This window comes from Saccopteryx leptura, chromosome 4, assembly GCF_036850995.1.
Source record: "Saccopteryx leptura isolate mSacLep1 chromosome 4, mSacLep1_pri_phased_curated, whole genome shotgun sequence".
NCBI classification, from domain to species: Eukaryota; Metazoa; Chordata; class Mammalia; order Chiroptera; family Emballonuridae; genus Saccopteryx; species Saccopteryx leptura.
Window position 1 is genome coordinate 109,844,136 of NC_089506.1, and position 14,922 is coordinate 109,859,057.

Consider the following 14,922-nt stretch of genomic DNA (forward strand, 5'->3'; position numbering starts at 1 on the left):
GTACACACACATACGAACACGATAATATTACTCAGCCATAAAAAAAAGAATTAAATGTTACTATTTGTGACAATATGGACTAAAGGGTACTGTGCTATATAAAATAAGTCAGAGAAAGACAAACATGATCATTTCTCCTATGTGTGGAATCTAATGAAACAACACAACACACAGACTCATAGTTTCTAGTGGATTGAACAGTTGGGGTATGGGCAAAAGGTGAAGGAGATTAAGAGATACAAACTTAGCATTGTAATATAAATCAAATCATGGGGATGTAAAATAGCACCTAGGGAACAAAGTCAATATTACAATAACTTTGCACAGTGACAGATGAATAGTGAACTTTTTGTGTTGATTATTTTGTAAGGTATATAATAAGTGTGAAATCCCATTATGTTGTACACCTGAAACTAATATAATGTATGTCAACTACACTTTAAAAAAAGCTTTCTATTCCAGAATAAAAATGAGGCAAAAGAAAACAAAGAAACACAGAAAACTTGAACAAATTACTAGTAATGAAATTGAATCAGTTTTCAAAAATCTCCCAAAAAACAAAAGTCCTGGACTGAATGGCTGAATTTTAAAGGTGAATTTTGCCAAACATTCAAAAAAGTCTTAAAACCTATCTTTCTCAAACTATTTCCAAAAATTTAAGAGGGAAGGCTCCAAAGCTTATTTTACAAGGCTAGTGTTACCCTGATAGCACACCAAAAACACTATGGGCCAATACTCCTGGTAAACAGAGGTGCAAAAATTCTCAACAATGTATTAGGAAACCAAATTCAGTAATACATTAAAAATATATACACCATGATCAGGTGGGACTTACTCCTGAGATGCAATGTTGGTTCAATACCCTCAAATGAATTAACATGATACACCACATACACAGAATGAAAGATAAAAAACATTTTATGATCAGCCTGACCTGTGGTGGCACAGTGGATAAAGCAGGGGTCAGGAACGTATGGCTCGCGAGCTAGATGTGGCTCTTTTGATGGCTGCATCTGGCTTGCAGACAAATCTTTAATAAAAAAGAATAACGTTAAAAATATAAAACAGGCCCTGGCCAGTTGGCTCAGTGGTAGAGTGTCGGCCTGGCGTGCGGAAGTCCCGGGTTCGATTCCCAGCCAAGGCACACAGGAGAGGCGCCCATCTGCTTCTCCACCCCTCCCCCTTTCCTTCCTCTCTGTCTCTCTCTTCCCCTCCCGCAGCTGAGGCTCCATTGGAGCAAAAGATGGCCCGGGCACTGGGGATGGCTCCTTGACCTCTGCCCCAGGCACTAGAGTGGCTCTGGTCTCGACAGAGCGACACCCCGGATGGGCAGAGCATCGCCTCCTGGTGGGCGTGCCGGGTGGATCCCGGTCGGGCGCATGCAGGAGTCTGTCTGACTGCCTCCCCGTTTCCAGCTTCAGAAAAAAAAAAAAAAAAATATATATATATATATATATATACACACACACACACACACACACACACACACACACACACACACTCTCTCTCTCATGTATTACAACCCATTCATTTCTTACCGCTCATGTTCATGGTTGCGGGTGGCTGGAGCCAATCACAGCTGTCCTCCGGGACAACACCAAATTTTTATTGAATAATGTGTAACATACACAGGTCATTGTATGGCTCTCACGGAATTACATTTTAAAATATGTGGTGTTCATGGCTCTCTCAGCCAAAAAGGTTCCCGAACCCTGGGATAAAATGTAGACCAGGAACACTGAAGTCGCCAGTTCAAAACCCTGAGTTTGCCTGGTCAAGGCACATATGGAAGTTGATGCTTCCTGCTTCTCTCCCCCTTCTCTCTCACTCTTCTTTCTAAAAAGAATAAATTTTGTGTGTGTGTGTCTCAGAGACAAAGAGAGGGACAGATAGGGACAGACAGACAGGAAGGGAGAGAGATGAGAAACATCAATTCTTCGTTGTGGCTCCTTAGTTGTTCATTGATTTCTCATATGTGCCTTGACCGGGGGGTTACAGCAGACTGAGTGACCCCTTGCTTGAGCCAGCAACCTTGGGCTCAAGCTGGTGAGTCTTGCTCAAACCAGATGAGCCTGCGCTCAAGCTGGTGACCTCGGGGTCTCAAACCTGGGTCCTCTGCATCCCATTTTGACACTGTATCCACCAGTCTGACGCTCTATCCACTGTGCCACCACCTGGTCAGGCTAAAATGAATAAATTTAAACAATTATCAAATAAAATAATCAGATTATATCAATAGATGGAGAAAAAGCATTTGACAAAACCCAGCATTCATTTATAATAAAAACTCCCAACAAAGTTGGAACAGAGGAAACACACCTCAACAAAATAAAGGCCATATGTGACAAATCCATAGCTAACATACTCAGTGGAAAAGAACTAAACTGATTTTCCTTAAGTACAGAAACAATACAAGGATGTCCACTTTCACCACTTTCATTCAACATAATATTGCAAGTCCTAGCCACAGCAAGCAGACAAGAAAAATAAAAAGAATACAAGTCGAAAGAAGGAAAATTATCATTTGCTGCATACATAATACTATGTAGAGTGAACCCTAAAGATTATACACACACATAAACTATTAAAACTAATAAGTGAATTCAGGAAGGAGCAGTATACAAAATTTATATTCTGAAATGAACTGCATTTTTATACACCATTAACAGACTATCAGAAAAAAAAATTAAGAAAACAATTATACCAATTGATAATGGTATAAATAAATACCTAGAAATGACTTGTACTAAAAAATTATAAGACATTGAAGAAATGAAGAAGATATAAATATTGATAATTGGAAGGCATATGCAAATAAAATCTGTGCTCATGAATAGGAAGAATTAACTCTGTTAAAATGTCTGTACTACCCAAAGCAATCTATCAATTCAATGCAATCCCTATCAAAATACCAATGGCATTTTTACAGAACTAGAATAATCCTAAAATTTTATATGAAACTACAACAGAGCCCACATTTCTCAGCAATCTTAAAAACAAAATTGGAGGTATCATGCTACCTCTATTAAACTATACTAAGTAATCAAACAGCATGATACTGGCATAAAACAAACACATATACCAATGGAACAAAACAGAGAGCCTATAAATAAATCCATGCCTGTCGAGAACCAGTGCGACTAATAATTCCAGGTTCTGAGTGGGAACGGCACAGCACGGAGTTAAGAAAATACGCTTAAAAAATTAAAGAATGGGTTTAGGAGGGCTCTACAGTTGCTGCTGGCAAGAAGAGACCATAACAAAAACTGCATCTTGCTTTATTTATAGGGCAAAGTGGGCCATTAGTAAATCAGTGAGATTTCTGATTAGGTTTCCAAGGCAACTCAAGAATTTTTACCAAGTGCAGAAAACCGCCACCATACATAACATCTTAACTTGACACAAAACAGGATAGAAGAAACTTGCCTCCAGTCTTTCTGGAGGAAATGGAGGGTAGGATGAGTAAAACTCCAGCACCACAGCTTAACAGCCTTTTGCAACCTAATCAGGCAAGTGAGGTGGGGGGTTGGGCAGACTGTCAGCTTACAGCCAATTCCCTACAGCTCTGCCCCCCAAAATCCAAACTGCAAAAACCCTGTTGGTTTTACGATCACAACATATCCCCTTTTTCTATTTTTTATCTTCAATTCGTGTGCTTTAACCCACACTTATCTGATTTCCCATGTCTCGATTTGGAGGCAGACTGGAATATTATAAAATAAACACAAAATTGAAATAGCCAATGCTAACGGATACCAAAATAAATACAGTGGTACCTTGAGATAATGAACAGACCAACATATGAATTTTTGAAGATACAAGCTGCGACTTGGTCCATATTTTTGTTTGAGATCCGAGCAAAATTTTGAGATACGAGTCGTGATTTGGGAAGCTGCCGCTAGTTGGCGCATTGGTGCACAGGTCCAGTATCAGCTGTTTGATATACGAATTGACTGACTTACAAGCTTGGTTACAGAACGAATTAAATTCATATCTCAAGGTACCAGTATATCTTAATACAATTAAGGGATTAAAGCCTTATAGATTATCAAGCAAATTCTTAGCTAATACAGCAGGATCTAAAATAAAATCTTTGCGGTTTTGAATGTCCTTAACATGTTAATGTAATTTCACCAAGTCCATGTTGACACCGTCACCACTCCACATTATTTGTAAATGCAACCCAACCCCACTTCAGTCTGAGAACTGTCCCAAGGAGCAGGAGTCACACACATTCAGGAAAAGTTCACAAGGTATTGGAACTGTTGTCACATTTCCACACTCTGTAGTTAGCGTCCAAGTCCCAATGTCTACTGCTTCTAACATTAAGCTTTTGTCTCAAGCTTAATGTCAATATTGGATTTCTGGTAATGATTCAGGTAGACTGGAAGGGCCATCTGCAGCATGTATGGAGATGGAGCTTCTGTTTTCTTTAACCTGGAGAGATGAAACCAGGGGGCCTTTCCCTGGAGCTTTGCAGCCATGGGTGGTGAGGAGAACCATAGGATACACTATGCTGGGTGGTAGAGGTAAATTCATCTCTAACTTTGGAGAGTAAATCCTAATTTAAAATAAGCATTGAGGCAGAAGGAGAAAACAGTGTGTAAAGGAGACACTATGTATTAAACAAGGCAGCAGATTTGTGGCAAACTGGGAAGAAAATAAGACCATCAACACCCACAACAGAGATCTTTGAGGGATGAATAAAACCCAAATATTCAGGCAAGGAAGAATAAGTGGCCTTTGTGTCTATAAGAAATTAGATCAGCTTACCTGCTACTTGGATGATTACCCTAGGCTCGTCTACGGTGACATGAGATGGGGCCGACAGCCCTGGGCACCTTCAGTCTTCAGTGGCAAGTCCTTGCAGGCTGGGCAAAGTTAGTCAGAGGTGGCTGGAGCAGGGCTGGAAGAGACTGAACCCTCCCTTGGAGGAGCAAGGAACAGCCTACCTTCCACTGTCCCTTTTTCCTACAGCGAGGGCATGGCTTTGACAGAGGCTGAGAAGCCAGGCAGGCTTTAGCCCAGTGACCTTCCTTGCCACTCTTGAAGCAGGACCCTGATGCAGTCTTATGAGGCCCCTCAGGGGTGTTGGAGCTGTTAAGGGTGTATGCTGAGAGCTGGTATTTTGCCTGATCTCTTTGGGCTCTGTCTGCCTTCTCCTGTTCCTCTTGGTCATTATTGACCTTAAAAGCCATGCTCAGAAGATCTCACTTAGGGGTTTGAGGATCCTCCTCTGCCTATATAAACTTTTTCTGTCTATCTGGAGCTTATTGGAAAAAGACAGGATAGTGTTATTAGCTGGATCAAAGGAAGGAGTATAGGAATTTATAGGAGAAAAATCTTTAGAGTGTGTGCTAACTCGTACAGTTGGAGGGGCCCTGTACTTCAGCATCCCAAAATTTTTTAAAGTAAAAAGCATGATAAAGAAGATTTGCAAGAGTTCTAAGATATGACTCCCCCTTTTTATTTTTTATAATTGATCTTTAAGCATTTGGTGGGCATGTTTTATAATGCCTTGAACCTGAGGATTGTAAGAAAATACCTGTTTTTAGGTTAATTTCAAAAGTCTGACAAAATATAGTAAATGCTTTTTCAAGTAACATTCCATATTTTTCAAAACATTTCTACCACATTAATTAACAGACAGTCTAGAGAGCACATTAAGGCTGAAAAAATCCAGTATGACTTCCATTATCTTCTCATTTTTTTAAAAGTTATACCTTTGTTATGGAAAATCCACCTTGCTCCAAGCCTTGCAGCTTGCAGCTTGCAGCAGCTTGGTGACTGTTTCATGAGTGAGTAATCAATGTTGTTTAGTAATAACTGATGCATCTTTAGGATCCACATTCTATTCTATTTAAATTTAAATGAACGCTCTTTACAAGTTCCAATTTAAAATAAATGTAGGGATGAAATAATTTTATTTTTTCAATATTAGAGCTGGCATTTTCAATTTTTGCATGCAAGAACTTAAATTCAGGCCTTAAAAACAGACAAATTTTAGACAACATTAAACAAAGACTAAACACAAATAAGAATCAGACAAAGCAGAGAGAAACCTGGAATTTCGGAGCACAACCAGATTAGAAAGATGCCTTTCTGATTTTAGTCAGGGCATTTTTTTGAGAGGGACAAAAGAAGGATGAGGCTAAACAAAATTCTTTCAAGAAAAATCTCAGGGTGGCTGCATAAAATTTTGTACAGCCACATCCAAACAGGCGTCCCCTGCCTTAATTTCCAGGCAAAGAATAGAAAAGAAACAAAGTGACAGTTCAGAGGATTGTAGCTAAAACATTAAAGAAAATTAGACAATAATAGGAGAAACTGTAACTTTCCTAACACCTAAGTCTTCTATCCATTCTTATATTCCAGTAGCTGCTGCAACTGACAGTTCAGATCGATTATGCTGAGATTTCTCTACCTCATTTTAGCTGAGCTGCAAACTTAGTTGACGGGGGTGGGGAAGGCTCTGTTGTCCGTTCCCCTGAATCACCTGCCCTTCGGCAGTATACTTAGATTTACAACAATTCCTCCAATGTTTCCCTTTTCTACAGCGTGGGCAGAGGTCCGGAGCTTTAAGAGCTGACCACCCTTGAGGGAGAGGCCGAGACTGATATCGGGGGGGGGGGGGAGCAAGGTAGTTTCTAGCAAAATGCCCCAAACCCCCACATTGGAAACAAGATCCATGGGCAGAAGTACTTCCCTGACCTTCCTCCTTTCGTTTGTTCTGCCTTTTATCAAAGTACAGTGGTACCTTGAGGTACAAACAGACCAATGTAAGGTATTTTTCCCCACCGAGGAAGAAGGAAGGGCATACCCACGAAGTGTGGAATAATAAAAGCTTTATTTCGTACAGTGCTTCCCAGATGATGTTCTCTGGTCCCGGGGACAGAGTCCAGAGAAGTTGCATGGATGAAACTGCGTGGGGGATATTTAAAGGGTCGCCTAAGGTGGAGGTGAGTTGATATGACGTGGCAAAATCTTGCTGGCGGCCCTGGCTGGTTGGCTCAGCGGTAGAGTGTCGGCCTGGCGTGCGGGGGACCCGGGTTTGATTCCCGGCCAGGGCACACAGGAGAAGCGCCCATTTGTTTCTCCACTCCCCCCTCCTTCCTCTCTGTCTCTCTCTTCCCCTCCCGCAGCCAAGGCTCCATTGGAGCAAAGATGGCCTGGGCGCTGGGGATGGCTCCTTGGCCTCTGCCCCAGGTGCTAGAGTGGCTCTGGTCACAGCAGAGCGACGCCCCAGAGGGGCAGAGCATGGCCCTCTGGTGGGCAGAGCGTTGCCCCTGGTGGGTGTGCTGGGTGGATCCCGGTCGGGCGCATGTGGAAGTCTGTCTGACTGTCTCTCCCCGTTTCCAGCTTCAGAAAAATACACACACACACACACACACACACACACACACACACACACACACAAATCTCACTGGCTGGCTGACAGTCACTCTTTTCCAAAGGACTCCTGGGAAGTTTCTTTTGGCGCGCATGGGTGTGGGTGGTTTTAGCCAAAGTTCCCGGGTCTGGTTCCTTACGTGACCTTCCCCCCATTGCCCACCAACCTTACAACCAAAATATGAATTTTTTAAGATACGGGCTGTGACTTGGTCCATATTTTTGTTCAAGATCGGAGCGAAATTCTGAGATACGAGTCGTGATTCGGGAAGCTGCTACTAGTTGGTGCGTTGGCACACGGGTCCAGTATTGGCAGTTTGATATATGAATTGACTAACGAGCTCAGTTACAGAATGAATTAAATTTGTATCTCAAGGTACCAGTCTTAGAAGTCTCACCTGAAACACTGAGGCAATAGCCAGACCTTGTATATATGAAGGCCCAATATCAGCACATATTCTGATGTAATTCCCTATATCTCATTTCTGATCTAAAGCTTGTTGGAGTGGGAATTTCCAAAGGTCTGAGACAAAGACCTTGGGAGCAACCCGATAAGTATAAGAAAGAGTGGAGGGCTGCGGAGGTGCAAAGGTTAAAACGGCCATAGCTGCAGCATTCTCAACATCTCCCGAGTCCTCAGACTCCAAGGTCTTCTCATATTCACATCCCTCCATTTCTACTTCACTCTGTTCAAACAACAGCTTCTCCTCAAACAAAAAAATTTGTACAAAAAGAAAAAGGTCCCTCACTTTTGATCCTAACTGTCCCATAATTTATTACTCCCGATTATACTCTCCCCAAAACTCTACTCAAAAACTTTACTTACTGAGTGCACCTGGGGAGTTTTGTCACCTGCCTTTAGTTTAGTTTTCCCTTCCTCAGGTCCTTGGTTCTGGCGCCACTTGTTGCGAACCAGCACAACTAGTAATTCCAGGTCCCTAGTGGGAACTGCATGGAATTAAGAAAATAGGCTTAAAGAAGTAAAGAATGGGTTTGGGAGGGCTCTACAATTGCTGCTGGCAAGAAGAGAGCGCGACCAAAAACTGCATCTTGCTTTATTTATAGGGCAAAGTGGGCCATTAGCAAATCAATGAGGTTTCTGATTACGTTTCCAAAGCAACTCAAGAATATTTATCAAGTACAGAAAACCCCCACCATACATATCATCTTAACTTTACGTCAAACAAAGGATAGAAGAAACTTGCCTCCAGTCTTTCTGGGGAACATGGGGGGTAGTGTAAACAATCCAGCACCACAGCTTAACAGCCTTTTGCAACCTAATCAGGCAAGTGAGGTAGGGGGTTGGGCAGACTGTCTGTCAGCTTACAGCCAATTCCCCACTCCTCTGCTTCCCCAAAATCCAAACTGCAAAAACTCTGTTGGTTTCTTGGTCCCCGAAACATTGCTATATGGCCAATCTATGACAAAGAAGACAAAAACATACAATGGGTTAAAGTCTATTCAATAAGTGGTGCTGGGAAAACTAGATACGTACATTAAAAAACAAAACAAAAATGAGACCACCTTCTTACACCATATACAAGAATACCTCAAAACGGATTAAAGACTTAAATGTAAGACCCCAAATTATAAAACTCCTAGAAGAAAGCATAGGCAGTAAACTCTGACATTACTTTTTTTTTTTTTGTATTTTTCTGAAGCTGGAAACGGGGACAGTCAGACAGACTCCCGCATGCGCCCGACCGGGATCCACCCGGCACGCCCACCAGGGGGCGACGCTCTGCCCAACAGGGGGCGATGCTCTGCCCCTCCAGGGCCACTCTAGCGCCTGGGGCAGAGGCCAAGGAACCATCCCCAGCGCCCGGGCCATCTTTGCTCCAATGGAGCCTTGGCTGTGGGAGGGGAAGTGAGAGACAGAGAGGAAGGAGGGGGGGGGGGTGGAGAAGGAAATGGGCGCTTCTCCTATGTGCCCTGGCCGGGAATCGAACCCAGGTCCCCCACACGCCAGGCCGATGCTCTACCGCTGAGCCAACCGGCCAGGGCCTGACATTACTCTTAGTAATATATTTTTTCTAATATATCTCCTCAGGCAATAGAAACAAAAGGAAAAAATAAACGGGATCACATCAAACTAAAACGTTTTTACGCAGGAAAGAAAACCATCAACAAAAGGAAAGACAACCTCCTGGGTGGGAGACACTTATCAATGATGCATCTGATAAAGGATTAATAAACATTTATAAAGAACTGAGACAACACCTAGAAAGCAAATAATCTAATTGAAAATTGGGCAGAAGACCTGAATAGACATTTCTTCAGAGAACATAAAGATGTTCAACAGACATATGAAGATACTCAACGTCACTAGTCATCAGAGAAATGCAAATTAAAACCACAGTGAGATCACCTCACACCTATCAAAATGGCTATCATCAATAAATCAAAGTATTGACGAAGAAGTGCAGAAAAGAGAATCCTTATGCAAGGTTGGTGGGAATGCAAATTGGTACAGCCACTATGGAAAACAGTATGAAGGTTCCTCAAAAAATTAAAAATATTACTATTATATGAGCCATCAACTCCACTTCTGGGTATTTAAACAAAGAAATCCAAAACAGAAATTCAAAACCATAGACGCACCCTTGTGTCCATTGCAGCATTACTTACAATAGCTAAACTGTGAAAACAATCTTAAGTGCCCATGAGCATCTGTAATAAGTTATTACTCGGCCACAAAAAAGAATTGAATCTTAGCATTTGTTGTAACATGAATGGGCCTAGAAGGTATTATGCTAAGTAAAATAAGACAAAGACAAATACGTACCATAGAATTTCACTCATACGTGGAATCTAAAGAACAAACAAAGTAGAAACAGTCATAGATTCAGAGAATTAATGGTTGCCAGATGGAGGAGGGTTTAAGGGGGTGCGGTGTGAGATAAAAAGGTGACGAGATTAAGAGTATAAATTGGCAGTTACAAAATAGTCATCACAGTAAATATAGTCAATAATTTTGTAATAACTATATATAGTACCATGTTAATAAAGATTAATCCATAAAATCCTAATGTCATCATGGGTTAGGACTGAAAGATAATTTGCATTTACTGATCAGAATAAAGAGAAGTGACAGCCAGATGTCTCAGCATATTATATCATTATTTACTTACACTTATAAATATCTGTGAAATAAGTTACAGCTATGTTAGTACAAGCCTTTACTACATGGTGAGGAGAGCTGCCCAAGAAAATCAAACTGACTCAGTGATGTTTGTGTTGACTCTCATTTTATTTTGGCGTGCAGACATACTCTTTCTCCTTCTCTATCTAGACTTTTTCATACTAGCAGCTGGAGTCCAATTGTACAATTTTGGCAAATGGACAATCTTCATCCCTCAGTTATAACAGAACTTAAACTCTACTAGCAAATAGTTTATGGACCAGAATGTTTTAAGGAATATTGGTTTCACTGAGACTTTAATTATGAACCAAGAGTTTTATGAAAAATTCAACAAAAGATCTGGTTTAGGAAAGCTATGAATATATATTAGCAATACAGAGAATATATGATTCCCCCTCCCACTGGGAAAATAATGCTCTCAATACTGTGACTAGACAATCAAAGAAATAGTTTTAATTTGTATATAATTTTTTTTGTGTGTGTGAGTCAGAGAGAGGGACAGACAGGAAGGGAGAGAGATGCGAAACATCAATTCTTCATTGTGGCTCCTTAGTTCATTGATTGATTTCTCATATGTGCCTTGACCCTGGGAGCTACAGCAGACCGAGTGACCCCTTGCTCGAGCCAGCGACCTTGGACTCAAGCTGGTGAGCCTTGCTCAAACCAGATAAGCCCGTGCTCAAGCTGGCGATCTCGGGGTCTCGAACCTGGGTCCTCCACATCCCAGTCCGACGTTCTATGCAGTGTGCCTCCGCTTGGTCAGGCCCCTCAAAGAAATAGTTTTAAATTTTTCTCTCACAATATAATAAGTAAAAAATGCATTTAATCTACCAAACATCATAGCTTAATTTAGCCAATTTCTACTGAATGTGTATTGCTCTAGCACCATGGTAAAGTTGAAAAACATATACTGAACACTTTAAGTCAAGGATCACCTGTACAGTTTTCATCCTACAAATAAATAACTTGTAAAATATTCCTAAAGTCAGAGGACTAAACAGGAAAATAATTTTTGTCATATTCCACAATTCTGGGAACTAGAAGTTGTAGGACTTTCAATCTTCATGCTACAGAGAATATTGTCCACTATAATTAGAATACCTTGGTATTCATTCTCCAGGGTCATTACAAATTTTTACCTTTCTAATTTTCTTTACTCAGAAAACTTACTAAATGGGAAAGAAAACAACACCAAGAAAATATTTTTTTAAAATTTATTCATTTTTATTAGAGAGGGGAGAGAGAAAGAGAGAGGAAGAGATAGAACAGGGGGAGGAGCAGGAAGCATCAACTCCCGTATGTGCCTTGACGAGGCAAGCCTGGGGTTTCAAACTGGCCACCTCAGCGCTCTAGGCCGACGCTTTATCCACTGCGTCACCACAGGTCAGGCCCAATATTTTTTTTCTGTTTGTAATTTTCCTTATGATGATGTATTTTCCTACATGATTTCAGAGTCACTTTAAAAAAGCCCATTTCTTTTGCCTGGTAAGTATCTTGCACAAATTAAGTTCACAATGCATTTCCTGAAATGAACAGACTTTATACTGCCTTTAGAGAAGGGTATACAAGACTACAAGACAGGTGTCATACGCTAGTTTTGACAAAAAAACAGTGAAAGGCAATGACCAACTTACAATTCTGATTGGTTTCCTCTATTATTGTCTTCCCCAATATTCTGCAGCTTGGAGTCTACCTCATGAGTTAAATATGTACATACAGAAAAAAGGTATAGAGTAATTTTTAAGTAAATCATTTTTACATATTATAGGTGGAGACAGTTTAAGATCATCAAAGGTTGTAGTTTGAAAATATTATGGTAGTATTTTAAAGTTCAGATGATACAAGTGTGCTAACTTTTGGTTTGTTTCAAATGTCACTGAGCTATAGTTGAAGTCCATATTCACTCCACATTATTTACAGCTGTTCAACAGTGAGTGCTTAGTGGTAAGATGTCTGAAGTATAAAACACGTAATGTTGGTGACCAATGTTTCAGCACATCAGGAATAAGATTACTGAAAAGCACAGTAAATCTAGAACAAGGAAAGGGAAGAAGGTACATTTTATTAAAAATAAAATGTCTCTGATAACAAACAAAACCATATAGATTCCAAATACATTCAATTGTAACATTACTATTTTTTATTCATTTTTAAAAAGATTTTATTCATTCAAGAGAGGAGAGGTCCAGAGAGAGAAAGGGGAAGAGGAGGAGCAGGAAACATCAACTCCCATATGTGCCTGGACCAGGCAAGCCTGGGGTTTCGAACTGGCAACCTCAGCATTCCAGGTCGTCCCTTTATCCCCTGCACCACCACTGGTCAGGTCATTCATCTGTAACACTGCACATATATTAAAAAACAAACAAACAAAACAACAAAAGCAAAGACCCATTAAGTAACAATTTTAAAACTTCAGAAAGAAAAGTATCTTGGCTCCCTCCTGCTAGCGGTCTGCTTCCCACACGACACGCAGGACCAGCTCCCCTTTTCGGCGTTCTGTGCAGCACGGCGCTGCACAGTGGGTGCATTCGCTCTGTGAGTAGTTTCTCAGTAACATGGCAGATTTTTTTAGGGATGATTCAGAACATGTGAGTGGCTCCATTTCATAAAAGTCTTCGTAGGCTGGTGAGCAGTGACAACCGTTTCCCAGACTTCAGTTACAACAAAATGTATAAAATAAACCGATGCTTTCACATTATTTTGCATGAGTATTAAGTACTGTGTAAAACATTAAGTTAGCCAAAACCAACGTTGTGAAACTTTAGATCAGAGTTCTTCATCAACCTTTTAACATGACTGATGAATGTTTTCTGCCACTGTCACTAATAATGTTTCTGAAACCCAAGAACTCTGAAAAATACGTAGTACTGAAGAAAGTACCAAAGAGGTCACGGAACTTCAGTCTTAAGACACACACGAGTCGGCTGGACCCTGGGTTAGGAGGGTTTATTCTCTTCGGCCTTTTCCTGGCCCGCGGCAGGGCAGGTAGTCTTCCGCTTAAATAACCGCAGACTCAGTCGTAATAGTTCGTTATCCACCACTGGAGCACTGGTGTATGCCTGTTTCACTGTGCCCTATTGCAGAAAACAAAAACACACTTAGAAGATGTACACTATTAGTTGACAGTAAGAAAGACATGTTAACTTCTAACAAAAACATAAAAGTTATAAGAACAATTAATTTGGGATAGATATTAGTGGTATTAAATATTTAAAAGCAAATTAGGAAATGTTTTCAGACTTGAGGAATCTTAGAAAGAAAGCAACCTTTAGACGGAACCTGGTCTAGTATCTTGCTTAACATAGGAATCTTCTCAACAATCCCTGACAGGTAATCAACTAATTTTCACTTCATTTAGAATGAGAAAAACAAAAACAAAATCAAACCACACACATTGTATATTGAATAGTACTACTTTTTCTAGGTGCTGAAATAAAATCCCTTTTATGGAGCTACATACTAATTCGATCTTACTTTTTTACATGATACTCTTTCAACTCTCTGAAGAGAAGCACCAAACACTCCCTACGCCTTACCGGTACGTAAGATGTGGGCCCTGGAAGTGAACAAATTCTAACACCCTGGTCAATGAATGCAGTCTACTGAGAAGCTACTACACTCCTTGTTCTAAAATGTATATCTCTAGTGTAACTTACAGCTCCATTAGCATTTTTGAAAGTTACTGTCATAAAATTTTGTTAACTGTTCTCTAACCACCTGTGTTATTAAACAGGGTAAGCTTCGAGGATCTCCAGCATTCTGCCATTTCTCTTCTTGCCAGGACCCTTAAGGAAACAGTGTTCCTTGATCACATCTGCATTTTAAAAAATATTTTGTAAGTTGTGATACAGTAAAATTGACTTTTTATGTATAGTTCTGTGAGTTTTTGCTCACGTATAGATGCATGTGACCATGACCACAATTAGAATAGAGACGTTTCATCACTAAAAATAACTCCCTTTGCCTGACCAGGCGGGACACAGTGGATAGAGTGTTGGCCTGGGATGCCGAGGACCCAGGTTCGAGACCCTGAGATCGCTGGCTTGAACGCGGGCTCATCCCACTTGAGCACAGGTGGCTGGCTTGAGCTGGGCTCATAGACATGACCCCATGGTCGCTGGCTTCAGCCCAAGGTCATTGGCTTGGCTGGAGCCCCCTGGTCAAGACACACGAGAAAGCAATCAATGAACAACTAAGGTGTCACAAGGAAGAATTGATGCTTCTGATCTCTCTCCTTTCCCCTCTTCTGTCCCTGTCTGTCCCTCTGTCTCTCTCGCTAAAAACAAATAAAATTAAAAACTCCCTCTGCTGCCCCCTTGTACTCACACCGTCTTTAATCTCTAACCCCTGACAACTAATGAAAAGTTGTCTGTTACAGTTCTGCCTCTTCC

General features: G+C 40.9%; 1 protein-coding gene across 7 annotated transcripts in view; it reads right to left on the minus strand.

Annotated features, from left to right (window-relative positions):
* Positions 1–12,572: 12,572 nt before the first annotated feature.
* ZC3H13 (zinc finger CCCH-type containing 13) overlaps positions 12,573–14,922 on the minus strand; it is an 88,087-nt gene continuing 85,737 nt past the window's right edge. For all 7 annotated transcript variants that reach the window (XM_066380977.1, XM_066380981.1, XM_066380980.1 and 4 more), the window contains one exon: positions 12,573–13,605. In XM_066380977.1, the coding sequence (XP_066237074.1) occupies positions 13,468–13,605 (138 nt within the window). In that variant the 3' untranslated portion in view covers positions 12,573–13,467. The remainder of the gene's footprint in view (positions 13,606–14,922) is intronic.